Genomic DNA, 14,699 nt, shown 5'->3' on the forward strand with positions numbered 1-14,699 from the left:
GTCTCCAAAAAAAATAAATAAATAAATCATCTGGCAATGTATATTTAGGGCATATGGACTTCATGTTTTATAGTTCATTTCAAAGTTTTTCAAAAAAGTCTGGGGGAGGAGGAGAAATTATCTTTCCAACCAGTGACCAGGTTGGGCCAATTCTACCTCCTTAATACCTCACTATCCCACTTAACTGCTGCCACCACTGGGTCCAGGACCTTATCTCACACCTGAACTACTGTATTTGTTTCTAACAACAAAACATACTTCTTGGTGGCTGGGCACAGTGGCTGATGCCTGTAATCCCAGCACTTTGGGAGGCCGAGGCGGGCAGATCATGAGGTTGGGAGATCCAGACCATCCTGGCTAACACAGTGAAACCCCGTCTCTACTAAAAATACAAAAAAATTAGCTGGGCGTGGTGGCGAGTGCCAGTAGCGCCAGTACTCGGGAGGCTGAGGCAGGAGAATGGCGTGAACCTGGTAGGTGGAGCTTGCAGTGAGCTGAGATAGCCACTGCACTCCAGCCTGGGCGACAGAGACTCCGTCTCAAAAAAAAAAAAAAAAAACCATACTTCTTGGTTTCCGTATTATCTTAGTATAATCACTAGTAGTCTTACCTTTCACATGGAAAATATCCCAGTTTGGATAAAATACATGTCCAGTCTACTTGTATACATATAAGCCTCCCTGTCTCTAGTCTGCTCCTCCCCGCTCAATTACATCTCCAAAATGCTCACATAGTAATCTTTATAAAACTGATCTTATTTCCAGGCTTTAAACCCTGCAACGGTTCTTTCTCCTTTATTTATAAGATGGAGTCCAAATTCCTGAAATTATCCAAACCCTGCTAGTACATCCAGCTTCATCATTTAACATCTGACATCATGTACCATCATCCCCAAACATTCTAGACATTAGCCCAGTGTTTTGCAACCTTTTTTTCATTTCCACCCCCTCCCAAAGAACCTTTCAGACAATTTTTCCTAAGCACTGCCCCATCTCTAATTAAATACTAAAGAATAAGACACTGTCAGTTTAGGGCTGAGTTTTAGAGGGCCACAAACCATACCTATAGCTATGATTTTTTTTTTCCCACTCCTCTAAAAAGCAATTTTTGCATCTTTGGGAGCGATATCACTTCCAATGGGAATGCCTGCTCTAGACTTACAGATTGGCTTCTTATTCTACAACTATACATGGCTTGCCACCATCAGTACTTTTGCTCCTGCCTCTCTGCTTGGAATGACCTCTCTTGATCATCCAGAAATCAATTCATGACATTTAACACTGAATTCAATGCTCCTCCATGAAGCTTGTTCCCTTCCCCATCTTGCAACCCCAAAGCCCTACTCATACCTTTGTCACTAATAACTAAAACATTTATTACATTTATGTTTTCTTATGTCTCCCAAGTCATTGATGAATAGGGACCATGTCCCAACTCCTCTCTACAACCTTGGTTTTTAATATGTCAGATATATCATTTCTTAAATGAATGTACAAATTAATGTTATCATCTGGGTGAGGTAACTATATCTCAGTTTAAGCGGGACAGTCTCTCTTTAACCTGTTATTCTGAAATAAATATTAATAGCTTCTCTTTTAATTCAGAAAAATGATTTGAATAACATATTGTTAATCTATACCTAGGAAATAGGAAATAAAATTCTGAGCAAGAGTAGAACATAATCAGATCTGAGAGGAAGATCACTCTAGCAGCAAGGCTCAATGACTCAAGCAATAATTTGGGGGTAGAAACAATAAAACAGACTGAACTAGAGTAGTAAAACTTGTAAGGGCAGATAAAAAGATTCAGGGGATAAAGTTTAGTGGCAAGTTGCATCTATGAGGAATGAAGAGAAATAATACAAATTCCTAGAGACAGCAACTCGGCCAGCTGCCAACAGATTATGAAGGAAGAGGAATAATGATGGCTCAATTTAGGACAAGTGGTTGAAGAACCTGGAGGACAAGGTGGTTGATATATGAAGCTGAAGCACATAAAATTTAGGGGATAAGCTGGAAAACATAATCCTGGGAGGCATTATCCTATAACAACTAACTGAAACCAAGCTGCTGAGTAAGACTGTCCAAGAAACACAAAGTTAGCAGTTCTAATGAATAGGAAGTACTACTTTTTAACATATGATGACTTTACAAAATGTATTTCCAAATTCTGGCTTGTAAAATATTTATTCATCATTTAATATGTGCAAATCATGGCATTAAGCACTGAGAGGGAAATAAACATTAAGGGAAATATAAGGAGTTCATTCTGAAGTAAAAAAAGAAACGCTATAAAGAATATTATTAAATGTGGACTGAGCTGAGAAACAGCCAAGTTCAAGGTCTAATTATGACTGTGGCTTCTTTAAGGAATTCTGGCATAATGACGCAAAGAAGTACAGGCATACTGTTTTTATTGTGCTTGGCTGGTATTGTGGGGTTGTTTTCTTTTTTTAAAAATACAAATTGAAGGTTCATGACAACCCTGCATCAACCAAGTCCAGCAGCACCATTTTTTTCAACAGCACATGCTCACTTCATGTCTCCGTGTCACATTTTGGTAATTCTCACAACATTTCAAACTTTTTCATTATATTTGCTATGGTGGCCTGTGATCAGCAATCTTTCATGTTACTACTGTAATTGTTTTGGGGCACCACAAACTGTGCCCATGTAAGATGGCAAACCTAACTGATATGTGTGTTCCAACTGTTCCACTGGCTGTTGTACCTTCTCTATCTCCCTCTCTTGGGGTTTCCCTATTCCCTGAGACAAAACAATATGGAAATTAGGCCAGTTAATAACCCTACAATGGCCCCTAAGTGTTCAAGTGAAAAGAGTCAACTCTCACTTTAAATCAAAAGCTAGAAATGATTAAACTTAGGAAGGCTAATAATGGCCCAAAGCCAGGCCTCTTGCACCACACATTTAGCCATGTTGTGAATGCAAAGAAAAGGCATATGGAGAAAATTAAAAGTGCTACTTTAGTGAACAAAAAAATAATTTTAAAAAAAAGTGAAAAAGTCTTATTGCTGATATGGAGAAAGTTTGAGTGGTCTAAATAAACCATCAAACCAGCCACAACAGTCCCTTAAGCCAAAACCTAATCCAGAGCAAGGCCCTAACTTTTCAATTCTAAAAAGGTTGAGAGATGAGATGGCTACAGAAGAAAAGTTTGAAGCTAGTGGAAGTTGGTTCATGAAGTATACGAAAAAAAGCCAACTCCACTAACATAAAAAGTAAGTTATCCCGAAGATCTAGCTAAGATAATTAATGAAGGTGGCTACACTAAAAACCAGATTTTTAATGTAGACAAAACAGCCTTCTATCAGAAGAAGATGCCACCTAAGACTTCCATAACTAGAGAGGAGAAATCAATGCCTAGCTTCAAAGCTTCAAAGGACAGGTTGACTCCTGTTAGAGAATAATGCAGCTGGTGACTTTAAGCTGAAGTCAATGATCATTTACCATTCTGAAAACCCTAAGGCCCTTAAGAATTATGTTAAATCTATTCTGCCTGTGCTCAGTAAATAAACAACAAAGCCTAAATGACAGCACAGCATGGGTTACTGAATATTTTAAGTCCACTGATGAGACCCACTGCTCAGAAAAAAAGATTCCTTTCAAAATATTACTACTCACTGACAATGCATCTTGTCACTCAAGAGCTCAGATGGAGGTATACAAGGAGATTAGTGATGTTTTCAGGCCTGCTAACACAACATCCATTCTGTGGCCCGTGGATCAAGGAAAAGTTTCAACCTTCAAGTCTTGTTATTTAAGAAACACATTTCATAAAGCTACAGCTGACATAGATAGTGATTCCTCTAACAGATCTGTGAAAAGAAAATTGAAAACTGTCTTGAAATGATTCATCATTCCAGATGCCATTAAAACCATCTGTGGGCCAGGCATGGTGACTCACGCCTGTAATCCCAACACTTTAGGAGGCTGAGGTGGGAGGATCACTTGAGCCTAGGAGTTCAAGACCAGTCCAGGCAATGTATTGAGACTATCACTTAAAAGAAAAAAAAAATTGTGAAGCATGGGAGGAAGTCAAAATACCAACACTAACAGGAGTTTGAAAGAGGTTGACTCCAACCCTTATGAATGACTTTGAATGGTACAACACTTGAGTGAAGGAAGCAACTGCATGTGTGGTAGAAATAGCAAGAGAACTAGAATTAGAAATAGAGCCTGGGCTGGCTCCCAGCACTTTGGGAGGCTAAGGTGGGAGGATTGCTTGGGCCCAGGAGTTCAAGACCAACCTGGGCAACACAGCAAGGCCTCGTCTCTACAAAAAAAAAAAAAATCAGCCATGCATGATGGCATGCACCTGTAGTACCAGCTACTCAGGAGGCTGAGGTGGGGTCAATTGAGCCTGGGAAGTAGAGGCTGCAGTGGGTTGTGATTATGCCATTGCACTCCAACCTGGGCAACAGAATGAGATCTTGTCTCAAAGAAAAAGAAAAAAAAAAAAAAAAAGAAAAAGAAATGAAGATGGAGCCTGAAGGTGTGACTAAATTGCTGCAATCTCATGATAAAACTTGAGTGGATGAGAAGCTGCCTCTTATGCATTAGCAAAAAAAGTGGTTTCTTGAGACAATCTGCTCCTGTTGACGATGATGTACATATTGTTCAAATGACAACAAAGAATTTAGAATACCACGGAAGCTTAAGCTTAGTTGATAAAGCAGCAGCAGAATTTGGGAGGACTGACACCAATTTTGAAAGAAGTTACTGTAGGTAAAATGCTATCAAACAGCATCACATGCTAAAGAGAAATCTTTCATGAAAGGAAGTCAATTGATGTGGCAAACTTCATTGTCTTATTTTAAGAAACTGCCACAGCCACCCCAACCTTTGGCAACTACCACCCTGATTGGTCAGCAGCAGCTATCAACACTAAGGCAAGACCCTCCACCAGCTAAAAGATGACAACTAGCTGAAGGCTCAGATGACTGGTTAGTATTTTTTAGCAATAAAGTATTTTTAAATTAAGGTGTATAACTTTTTTTAGACATAAGGCTATCACACACAGTAGACTACTATATGTGTAAACAACTTTTATGTGCACTAGGAAATAAAATTCACGTGACTCACTTTATTGGGATATTGGCTTTACTGCAGTAGTCTGGAACCAAACCTGCAGTATCTGGGAGGTATGTCTGTACCTTAACAGTTTTTGTTGTTTTAGTGCACTTAATTGTCCATGGAGTATTTAAGTCTAAAATTTTCCATAAGAATATCTTTGCAAATTGAAAAAGAACTAGCTCAGGAAAGACAATGTTCTGTGGAAGCTGAATCTGTAAGTAGGAGAAATCTCTCACACACACACTGTGTTAGAAAGATATCTAAATGGCACACTTTACAACATGTGTCTGTACTTGATGTCTGGCTCACTAGGATTATGCCTGAGTTGATAGTTTCACCTAAGGCCGACAGATGGTTCAAAATAAAGGAACCATTCATTTTGTCCCAGAAACACAAGTAGTTCTTTACTCATTATTTACTCATCAATTATACGATGCAAATAAATGATTTCAACATACTAATTCTTATCCCTTTGTATATTTTTCACAACACTTTGCACCCAGTAGGTATTCAAGGAAAAATAAGCCAAACAAATAATTTTATCCCCTTCTATTTTACAGCTTATTAATTTGGCTTCTAGGGCACCACCACTCTCTCGGTTTTCCTCCTACTGCACTGTTTGCTTCTACTCATTCTCCTTTGCTGATTTCTACTCTTCTCCCCGACCTTATATCGATCTCATGTCCCATGGGACTCACTGTCCTTGGTCCTCTTCTATTCTGTACGTACACTCACTACTTGGTAATTTTACCCAGTCTCATGACTTTCAATATCTATAAACTGATGACTATAAAATTTTTATCTCCAGCCCAGCCTTCTTAGTAATACAAATTTGCATATGCAACCTCTTATTCATTTCTAACAGACATTTCAAACTTGACATGTTCAAAACTGAATTTCTGATCTTGCCCCCTAAAACCTACTCCTCCTGCAGCTTTTCCCATCTCGCTGATGGCAGCTCAAACCTCTCTGACAATAACTCCAACACTCCAGTTATTTAGGCCAAAAACCTTGAAGTCATGCTTGATTCTTCTCTTTTCCTCAAGGTCCACATCTGATCTATTAGCAAATCCTGTTGGCTAACCCTACAAAATATTTCTAAAACTTAACCACTTCTCACCACTTCCATTACTATCACTATCACTTTAGTCAGAGTGACCATCATCTCTAACCTGATTTAATGCAATAACAGCCTTTAACCTCCTGCTTTTGCCCTTAAACACCTACAGTCTATTCTCAACACAGCAGCCAGGAGACTACCCAGTAAGGTAGTCAGGTGTAGTGGCACATACCTGCAGTTCCAGCTACTTGGGAGGTTGAAGCAGGAGAATCTGTTGAGCCCAGGAATTAGTGACCAGACTGGGCAATATAGTGAGACGCTCTTTAAAAACAAAAAGGTAGGCCAGGCGTGGTGGCTCACGCCTGTAATCCCAGCACTTTGGGAGGCCAAGGCGGGCAGATCACGAGGTCAAGAGATTGAGGCTATCCTGGCTAACACGGTGAAACCCCATTTCTACTAAAAACACAAAAAATTAGCCAGGCGTGGTGGCACACACCTGTAGTCCCAGCTACTCAGGAGGCTGAGGCAGGAGAATCACTTGATCTCGGGTGGCGGAGGTTGCAGTGAGCCGAGACTGCACCACTGCACTCCAGCCTGGGCGACAGAGCAAGACACTGTCTCAAAAAAAATAAATAAATAAAGGTTAAGTAGGTCAATATCACTTCTCTGCTTCAAAATCTTTCAGTGCTCCCCCTCACTGAGAAGTCAAATAGGATGTGCCCTGTGCTATGCATCATTATCTCCACTCCTCCTTCATCTCTTACTACTCTCACACCTGTTCACCCTTCTCCAGTCATACAAAGCTGCTTGCTATTTCTGGAATGCATCAAAACATGCTCTCAACATAGGGCCTTTGCAACGATTGCTCCCTTTGCTGGGAAAGCACTTTCTCCATATACCCCTATAGTTAATGCCATCATATGCATCAAGTCTTTGATCAAAAATCATCTTCTCAACCAAGTTAAACGAACCACCTTATTTAAACTGCAACCCAGCCCTTGCCCCTTGCTTTCAATCCCTCTTACTCTGCTCTTTTTTTTCTAGCAATTATAAGCTACATATTATGTAACTTACCTTTTAGTATATTCATTATCTGCCTTCCCCACTCTTCATGCTATCAGAATGTAAGTCTTACTAGGGCAGACCTGCTTTGTTTATGGATACAACCTAGTGCACAGACTAGTGCCTTCAGCTGCTAGACTCCCAATAAGCAACCACTGAGCTAATATATTCATAATAGACCCTTGGGAGTCCAGTAAAAGGACCTTCTGAAAACAGAAATGAACTTGCGAGAATTTTGTGAAATTATTTATCACAAACAAATCATCACTAGGATTCAGATTTCCTTCTTCATACTTCTTTACCCCAAACAAATTCTACACTCATTCAAAAGCACTACCAATGCATCAGTTAACCTCTTATGCTGCTAGATGTCAGGGCTACATTCTGTGTACTGTGGGCAGCTGTTTAGCATTCCCTTGAACAATGCTGCTGTTCCAATTAAACACAATAAAGTACTTAACACAGCACACAGTGGCCAACATAACTTTATGAACAGTTTAGAAAATTTCCTAAGGCTCAAAAATAGGCAATTTCAGCCAAGCGCGGGGCTTACACCTATAATCCCAGCACTTTGGGAAGCCGAGGCGAGCGGATCATGTCAGGAGTTCAAGACAAGCCTGGCCAACATGGTGAAATCCCGTCTCTACTAAAAATACAAAAATTAGCTGGGCATAGTGGCATGTGCCTATAACCTCAGCTACTCGGGAGGGTGAGGCAGGAGAACTACTTGAGCCGGGACCCAGGAGGCGGAGGTTGCAGTGAGCAGAGATCGTGCCACTGCACTCCAGCCTGGGCTACAGAGGGCGACTTTGTCTCAAAAAAAATAAAATAGGCAATTTCAAAATAAATAATTCTGCTGTTAAAGAGCAGTAGGATTTTTCCATTAAAACGTGAATTTAGTAGCACAAGTAATGTTGAAAATTAAAAGCAGCCGGGCACCTTGGCTCACACCTGTAATTCCAGCACTTTGGGAAACCAACGCGGGCAGATCACTTGAGGTCAGGAGTTCGAGACCACCCTGGGCAATACGGTGCAACCCCCGTCTCTACTAAAAATACAAAAAATTAGCCAGGCGTGGTGGCGCCTGCCTGTAATCCCAGCTACTCCGGAGGCTGAGGCAGAAGAATCTCTTGAACCCGGGAGGCAAAAGTTGTAGTTAGCCAATATCGCGCCACTGCACTCCAGCCTGGGTGACAGAGTGAGACTGTTTCAAATATAAAATAAAATAACATTAAATTAAAACCTACGTTACACATTGTAAGCCTTGTATAATACTTTCCAATGCTATAAAAGCTGTAAGATAATTCGCCTACTAAAATTCATAAATTAGCTCACATTGACTTCAAGAATCATCATAAGGAAACAAACACTCATCGAATTATAAATGTATATCTCAAAAAGAGAACTCTGGAAAGTGGTAGAATTTGTGTTGTTCCTATGCAAACATCAGGATCTTCAATAACATAATTTGACCTATCATGGCATCCGTTGTGACCTGAATAATTGTCACGACCCAAAAAGTAAGCCCAACGTTACTGAGACTCAGTATGCAAAACACTATATATCTGAAAAACTCCAAAGTGACAGGAAGAATTAACCAAAGCATTTCATTTCATTTACTGCAACTTTAAACAAAACAATCCAATAATCCACTCACACTGTTTAGTGTTTTGTTTAGAAAATATGTCCCACTTGTTATAGAAACCTCCAAATCAAGGAAAACCTTCCCCAAAACCTTAGCATTCTACCGGGATAAGCAAAGCTAACAGATTTTAGTTATGTGCCTGAAAACTAGCCTTCATGAAGGTCGAATGAAAATCTTTTAAGCTGATGCCGTAACTGTTAACTCGACACAGCAAATTTTGGATCCAAGCACAAAATACTGTAAAATTTCCCAGTGACAGTCTGAAAAAGTACCTACAGTGGTGTTCTTTAAACATGCATCATCTACTACAGAATTCACCATTTGACTAGATGTAAACTTTTAAACTAACTTTGAAAACTTTATCTTTTTTTTAGGCAACTGTACAATATTTCAGAGACCTTTAAAGAAAAACTATTTCTAAATTACATGGCTGAGATACTTCCCTTACAATTTCCATCTCGTTTTTCATAGTCTACTTAAACAAATGGGCATCTAACCGCGAAACTCATATTACCCAACTCAGAAAATACGACTTAGTAATGGTGCTTTCTTAACGACACTCAGAAGCCCCCGACAAGGACGGGTACGCGGGTTAAGACCGCATCACAGGCAGGAAGGGCGGTTGGCACCCTGCTGGCGACAAGGGCCTGGGTCAGGGAAGAGACTCAAGAGAACAGATTCCCAGTAGCAGGTGCGAGACTCTGGCAAGAGGGCAGTCGCCGCGGGTTTCGGACAGACAGGAGGATGCTGTCTATTGGACTGTGGGACGCACATAAGGGTCAACCAGCCTCACCTCGGGAGTCCGCTCGGGTGGCTTCTTCCTCAACGCCTGCCTAGCGCCAGGGTCCACGGGTGAGTTCATGGCCACGGCCCAGGTACTCCGCAGCCTGCCCTTAGCAGCCCACGCCACAGTACATTCACACTAGGTAGCGGGTGCGGTACCTTTCCCTCGCCCCAAGGAGGGAACTTCGCGCCGTAACAAGGTCCAAGCTCAAGCAAACAACCCTTCGCAACGCCCGCCTAAGGCCTCTACCCACGCGCGACTGGCCGGAGACAAGCCTGCGCGGGGGAGGGGGAGAGTAAGTGCGCATGCGCAGCACGCACGCGCACGCTAAGAAACGCCCAAGGGAGTAACTCCACTGTGACGTTAAAATTGGGGCGGTGCGAGTAAGTCGTTTCCTGCTGTCGTCGTGAGATTTAAAGACGCCTCGCGAGACCTCACCTAAATCAGTCACGGGGTCCGCCTCGGCGTTGTGGTTCCGGCTTCTCCTTCCGTTGGAGACACCGGAAACGCGCTGAGGACCTGAGCAAAAATAGCATTTTGGGGCAGAACCGTGGGGAGGCGTTCTGACTGGAGAGAACTGTTGTGCCCAAATCCGGAAGCGCAGGGCGTGGCCAAGTCCGGGTTTGCGCTCCCCTCTGCAACTTCTACTGCCGACTTTGAATATGCGGAAGTAGAAGCCGCCATTCGGCAAAGAAGGAAGTCCACGCAAACCTCATATCTCTTTAAATAAAACGAGATCTCTTGTGAAAGCTGCCCACAGAGAAGTGCTTGATCTATTCGAAACGGACGTCCTGAGACCAGGGCAGAGAAAGCAAACTTTCACGGCCAGGATGGGCAGCCGGTGCTGCGGCCAGCTCACGATTACCTTTGAGTCAAAAAACTAGATTTAGACTGCGTTCATGTAACTAAATGCCCGGGGCAGCCCTCCCTCAGGCAACTGCGTTTAGGGTTGGGACTCGAGTGGCAACTTTTGCAATACTTTTTACATTCTAGTCTGCTTCCCAACAGACCGAATAAAGCCAGTTTTGTTTCACTGGTCCCTTGGTAAGAAAAACAGACCACCCTTAGGAGCAGCCAGAGAGCTGCTGAGGCTGTTTCAAAAATAAGCTCACTGACAATTCCAGAATCCATCGTTCTAGGATACTCCTTACCCTTTCTCATAAGTTCATAGGTAACTAACTTTGGCGACACCACCTTTCCACTGAATTTTAAGCTCCTTGATGGCTGTAACTACATCTAGGTACACCTTGGTATTTCTCACAGCAGTTAGCATATTTCACTAAATAACAAGGTGATTTATGATTATGACATGCTTTCCAACTAATGACTGATTCACAATAATTTTAATGACGTAATAAGAGTTAAAATTATATTTGAAAACAATGAGAGTTCAGGCTACAACACCGTTTCTGGGACCGGCAATGACTTAAGGGCTGTTTTCTGTTGGTCCTGGGACTTGCCCAAACTGGGAGTTTACAACATACTATTAGCATTTCTCTTTTTCAGGTATAGAGCAAAAACTTTACCAGGGAAGTGTGGCATAGCTATTGTAGAAATAAAGTAAATGTGGAAAAATCACACGATGTTGCAGACGATCCGGTTTCCTCATTTTTTGTACAAATATAACCTCTCAAAGATCTGCCCAGGATCACAAACAAAAGTTAACCTTTCCATTCTTCAAGGATCAATTTTCAGAGTCACATCAATATTTTGGAAGAGGGAGAAAGAACTATAAAGAATGATCACCATGAACTTGAACTTTAGGGGCAAACAGACCTAGAAATTGTGTCTCTAATATTAGACCTCTTCTAGTTAAGTGACTTGAAGTTATTTAATATCTCTGAACTTCATTTTCCTTATGTTAAATGGGAATATAGTAAAGGACCTATTGTTTCAGAATTTTCTTAAGATTACGTGAGAAAATTCACATGAAGCACTTAGTATGTTGCCTTCATTTTCCTTATGTTAAATGGGAATATAGTAAAGGACCTATTGTTTCAGAATTTTCTTAAGATTAAGTGAGAAAATTCACATGAAGCACTTAGTAAGATTACGTGAGAAAACCCACATGAAGCACTTAGGCACTTAGTATGAGAAAATTCACATGAAGCACTTAGTATACTGCACAATCCAACCACTCATTATTTCCATTATTTTGCCTCTGGGAAGTGACTTTTTTTTTTTTTTGAGACGGAGTTTTTCTCTTGTTGCCCAGGCTGGAGAGCAATGGTGTGACCTCGGCTCACTGCAACGTCCCTTGAACTACTCGGGAGTTCAAGGGATTCTCCTGTCTCAGCCTCCTGAGTAGCTGGGATTACAGGTGCCCACCACCACGCCCAGCTAATTTTTGTATTTTTAGTAGAAATGGGGTTTCACCATATTGGCCAGGCTGGTCTTGAACTCCTGACCTCAAGTGATCCACTCAATTTGGCCTCCCAAAGTGCTGGGATTATAGGCATGAGCCCCCGCTCCCGGCCTAGGAAGTGATTCCTCTAAAGTAGAAATTCAACTTTGAATAATTGAATAGATTTTTTTAATATAGTTTTTTTCACTTATAACAATTCAGAAACACATTTAAGTATTTGTGAAGATGTGGAGCAAGAGGAACTCAAACTGCTGGTTAAGTGCAAGTTGGGAAGTCACTTTTGGCAAAAAAAAAAAAAAAAAGTAATAAAGCTGAAACATAACACACCTTATGACAGCAAGTCCTTTCCTTGATATATGCCCTATAGCAGCAGTCCCCAACGCTTTATGACACCAGGCACTGGTTTTGTGAAAGAAAAATTTTCTATGGGGGTTGGGGGGAGGGTTTCAGTATGGAACTGTTCCAACTCACATCATCAGGCATTAGATTCTCATAAGGAGCATGCAACCTAGAGCCCTCACATGTGCAGTTCATGATAGGGTTCCTGTTCCTAGAGAATCTAATGCCCCTGCTGATCTGACAGGTGGAGCTCAGGCAGTTATGCTTGCTTACCTCCTGCTGTGTGGCTGCTTCCTAACAGGCCATGGACCAGTACTAGTCTTCGGCCTGGGGACTGGGCGGGGACCCCTGTCCTATTAATAGAAAAAATGGACAAAAATGTTCCTTATTCATAGAAGCCAAAAACTGGAAATAACCCAAATATCCATCAATACTAGAAGGGATAAATTGTAAAATATTCATCCACAATGGCACATAGCTACATAGCACATAGTGATGATTCTCCAACGTAATGTTGAGAGAAAAAAAGCAAAACAAAATACAGAGTATAATTACACAGACAGAGTTTAAACACAAGCAAAATTAGGTCTTTTAGGGATGCAAATACAGAGGTAAAATAATAAAGAGAAAGCAAGGAAATGAAGTCAGGTTGGTAGTTACAAAAGTGAGAAGGTAGAGAATTATGATCAGGATAGGGCACATGGAGGAGGAGGCTTCTGGGCTGCTGAAAATGATCTACTTATTGGCCTTAGTGATGCTTATATGAGTATATATTTACTCTGTTTTCTGTATATATTTCACAAGAGAAAGTATGCAAAAATAATTAGGCTTTCTCATTAGGCAGCAACAGTAAAAATTACATTAATATACATGGTGACTATCCATAACTAAATTTAAGTATACATTTTCAAAATCTATCTTGTCCTTTACTATCTTGTATTATATTGTTATATACAGAGAAAAGTGAGGAGAGACAGTAAAGTTCTAATAGCTATTTTCAGACAAAAGGCAACCTCCAGGACAGGATTCACCAGCATTAACTTGTATCTGAAAGAAAAATATAATGGTCTGAATGCAAGTAATTTGTTAAATTGTGGGAAAATAAGGACTTTTTAATTTGCTTAACTATTTATTTTTGTTATACCTACTACTACCTGACAGCACATTACATATGAGTAACATGTATATGTATTTAACTTTTTTTGGTCTATCCCCTCCACCAAAAGGAAAATATGTAAACTCTATGAAAACAGAAATAATGTATTATTTATTGGCACATCCCTAGTATCCAAACCTATCCCTAGCACATTATAGGTGTTGAATAAATATTTGCTGAATGACCAAATACAACTAAGGACTAACTTATTATGAGGGCATTTTGCTATTAGAAAGAGAGGTACTTGAATATCATGAACCTGCTCAAGAGTGAAAAAAAATTTTTTTTAAACAGAGGTACTTGATTGCTCTCCAGTGACAAAGATCATCTCTGGTTACATAGCTGTTTCATTGCAAAACTGAATGCTCAATAAACAGACATAATCATATGTCCATCTTTCCAGAATAACTGCAAACCAACAAAAACGGGGTAAAAAGCTCTGGTTTTAACAGTACCTGAAATGAAGTAAGGAATTGAGATTTGAAGTATGCTAGAGATTGAGTCACTACTATGGACAAATAAGAGCTTTTACTGACTCAAATCCAGAAGGTCAGCTGTTATCATTGAATCAGAATCTCTGGTAGTGGGAGTCTAGGAGCTCATATTTTTCAAAAGCTACCCCAGGTGCTTCCAATATGCAACCAAGTTTGAGAACCACTTTAAACTATAATAACTGTGGTTCTAAACTAGTCTGATCCATCTTTAACCCCAGCCATTGTACCACACTAAAGAAGGACATTGACTTGTGAGTGCTAGACCAAATATACCCCCCAAGAATGATATCACAAGATTCTTACGGAAATAATACCTTCCCTGTACTTACACATTTATCAACAGTTTTGTCCTTCCCCTGGAAACAATGTAGGAAAGCAATACTGCCTTTATCATTAATTTGAATTTGTGCACTGAGGTAAATATAAGGACTGTCCTTATTAAGATAGCCACTTGAAAAGGAAGGACGCTCAAGCCTCTTTAACTTAATACTCTCCGTAGAGTAAATGCAGGTTTATTTGCGGGATGTCTAAGAAGACTGTGTTAACCCAGATAGGGGTGTCTGCAACCTGATGAAGAGATCAGTCTAGATTCAGGTTCACCAGAAACAAAGTTAGTGTTAAAAGAAAGATAAGGAGAACTAGTCACCTATTGGAAGAGAGAGGGTAACTGAGCACATGCTTTAAGACCAAAAGGACACTAA

The 14,699-nt window shown here is 40.6% G+C and overlaps 1 protein-coding gene across 13 annotated transcripts in view; it reads right to left on the reverse strand.

Annotated features, from left to right (window-relative positions):
- Positions 1-10,392, reverse strand: part of RAPGEF6 (Rap guanine nucleotide exchange factor 6) — a 211,165-nt gene extending 200,773 nt beyond the window's left edge. For all 13 annotated transcript variants that reach the window (XM_024247559.3, XM_054555909.2, XM_024247558.3 and 10 more), the window contains exon 1: positions 9,654-10,392. In XM_024247559.3, coding sequence (XP_024103327.1) covers positions 9,654-9,722 — 69 coding nt within the window. In that variant the 5' untranslated portion in view covers positions 9,723-10,392. The remainder of the gene's footprint in view (positions 1-9,653) is intronic.
- Between the last annotated feature and the right edge of the window lie 4,307 nt (positions 10,393-14,699).

This window comes from Pongo abelii, chromosome 4, assembly GCF_028885655.2.
Source record: "Pongo abelii isolate AG06213 chromosome 4, NHGRI_mPonAbe1-v2.0_pri, whole genome shotgun sequence".
NCBI lineage: Eukaryota > Metazoa > Chordata > Mammalia > Primates > Hominidae > Pongo > Pongo abelii.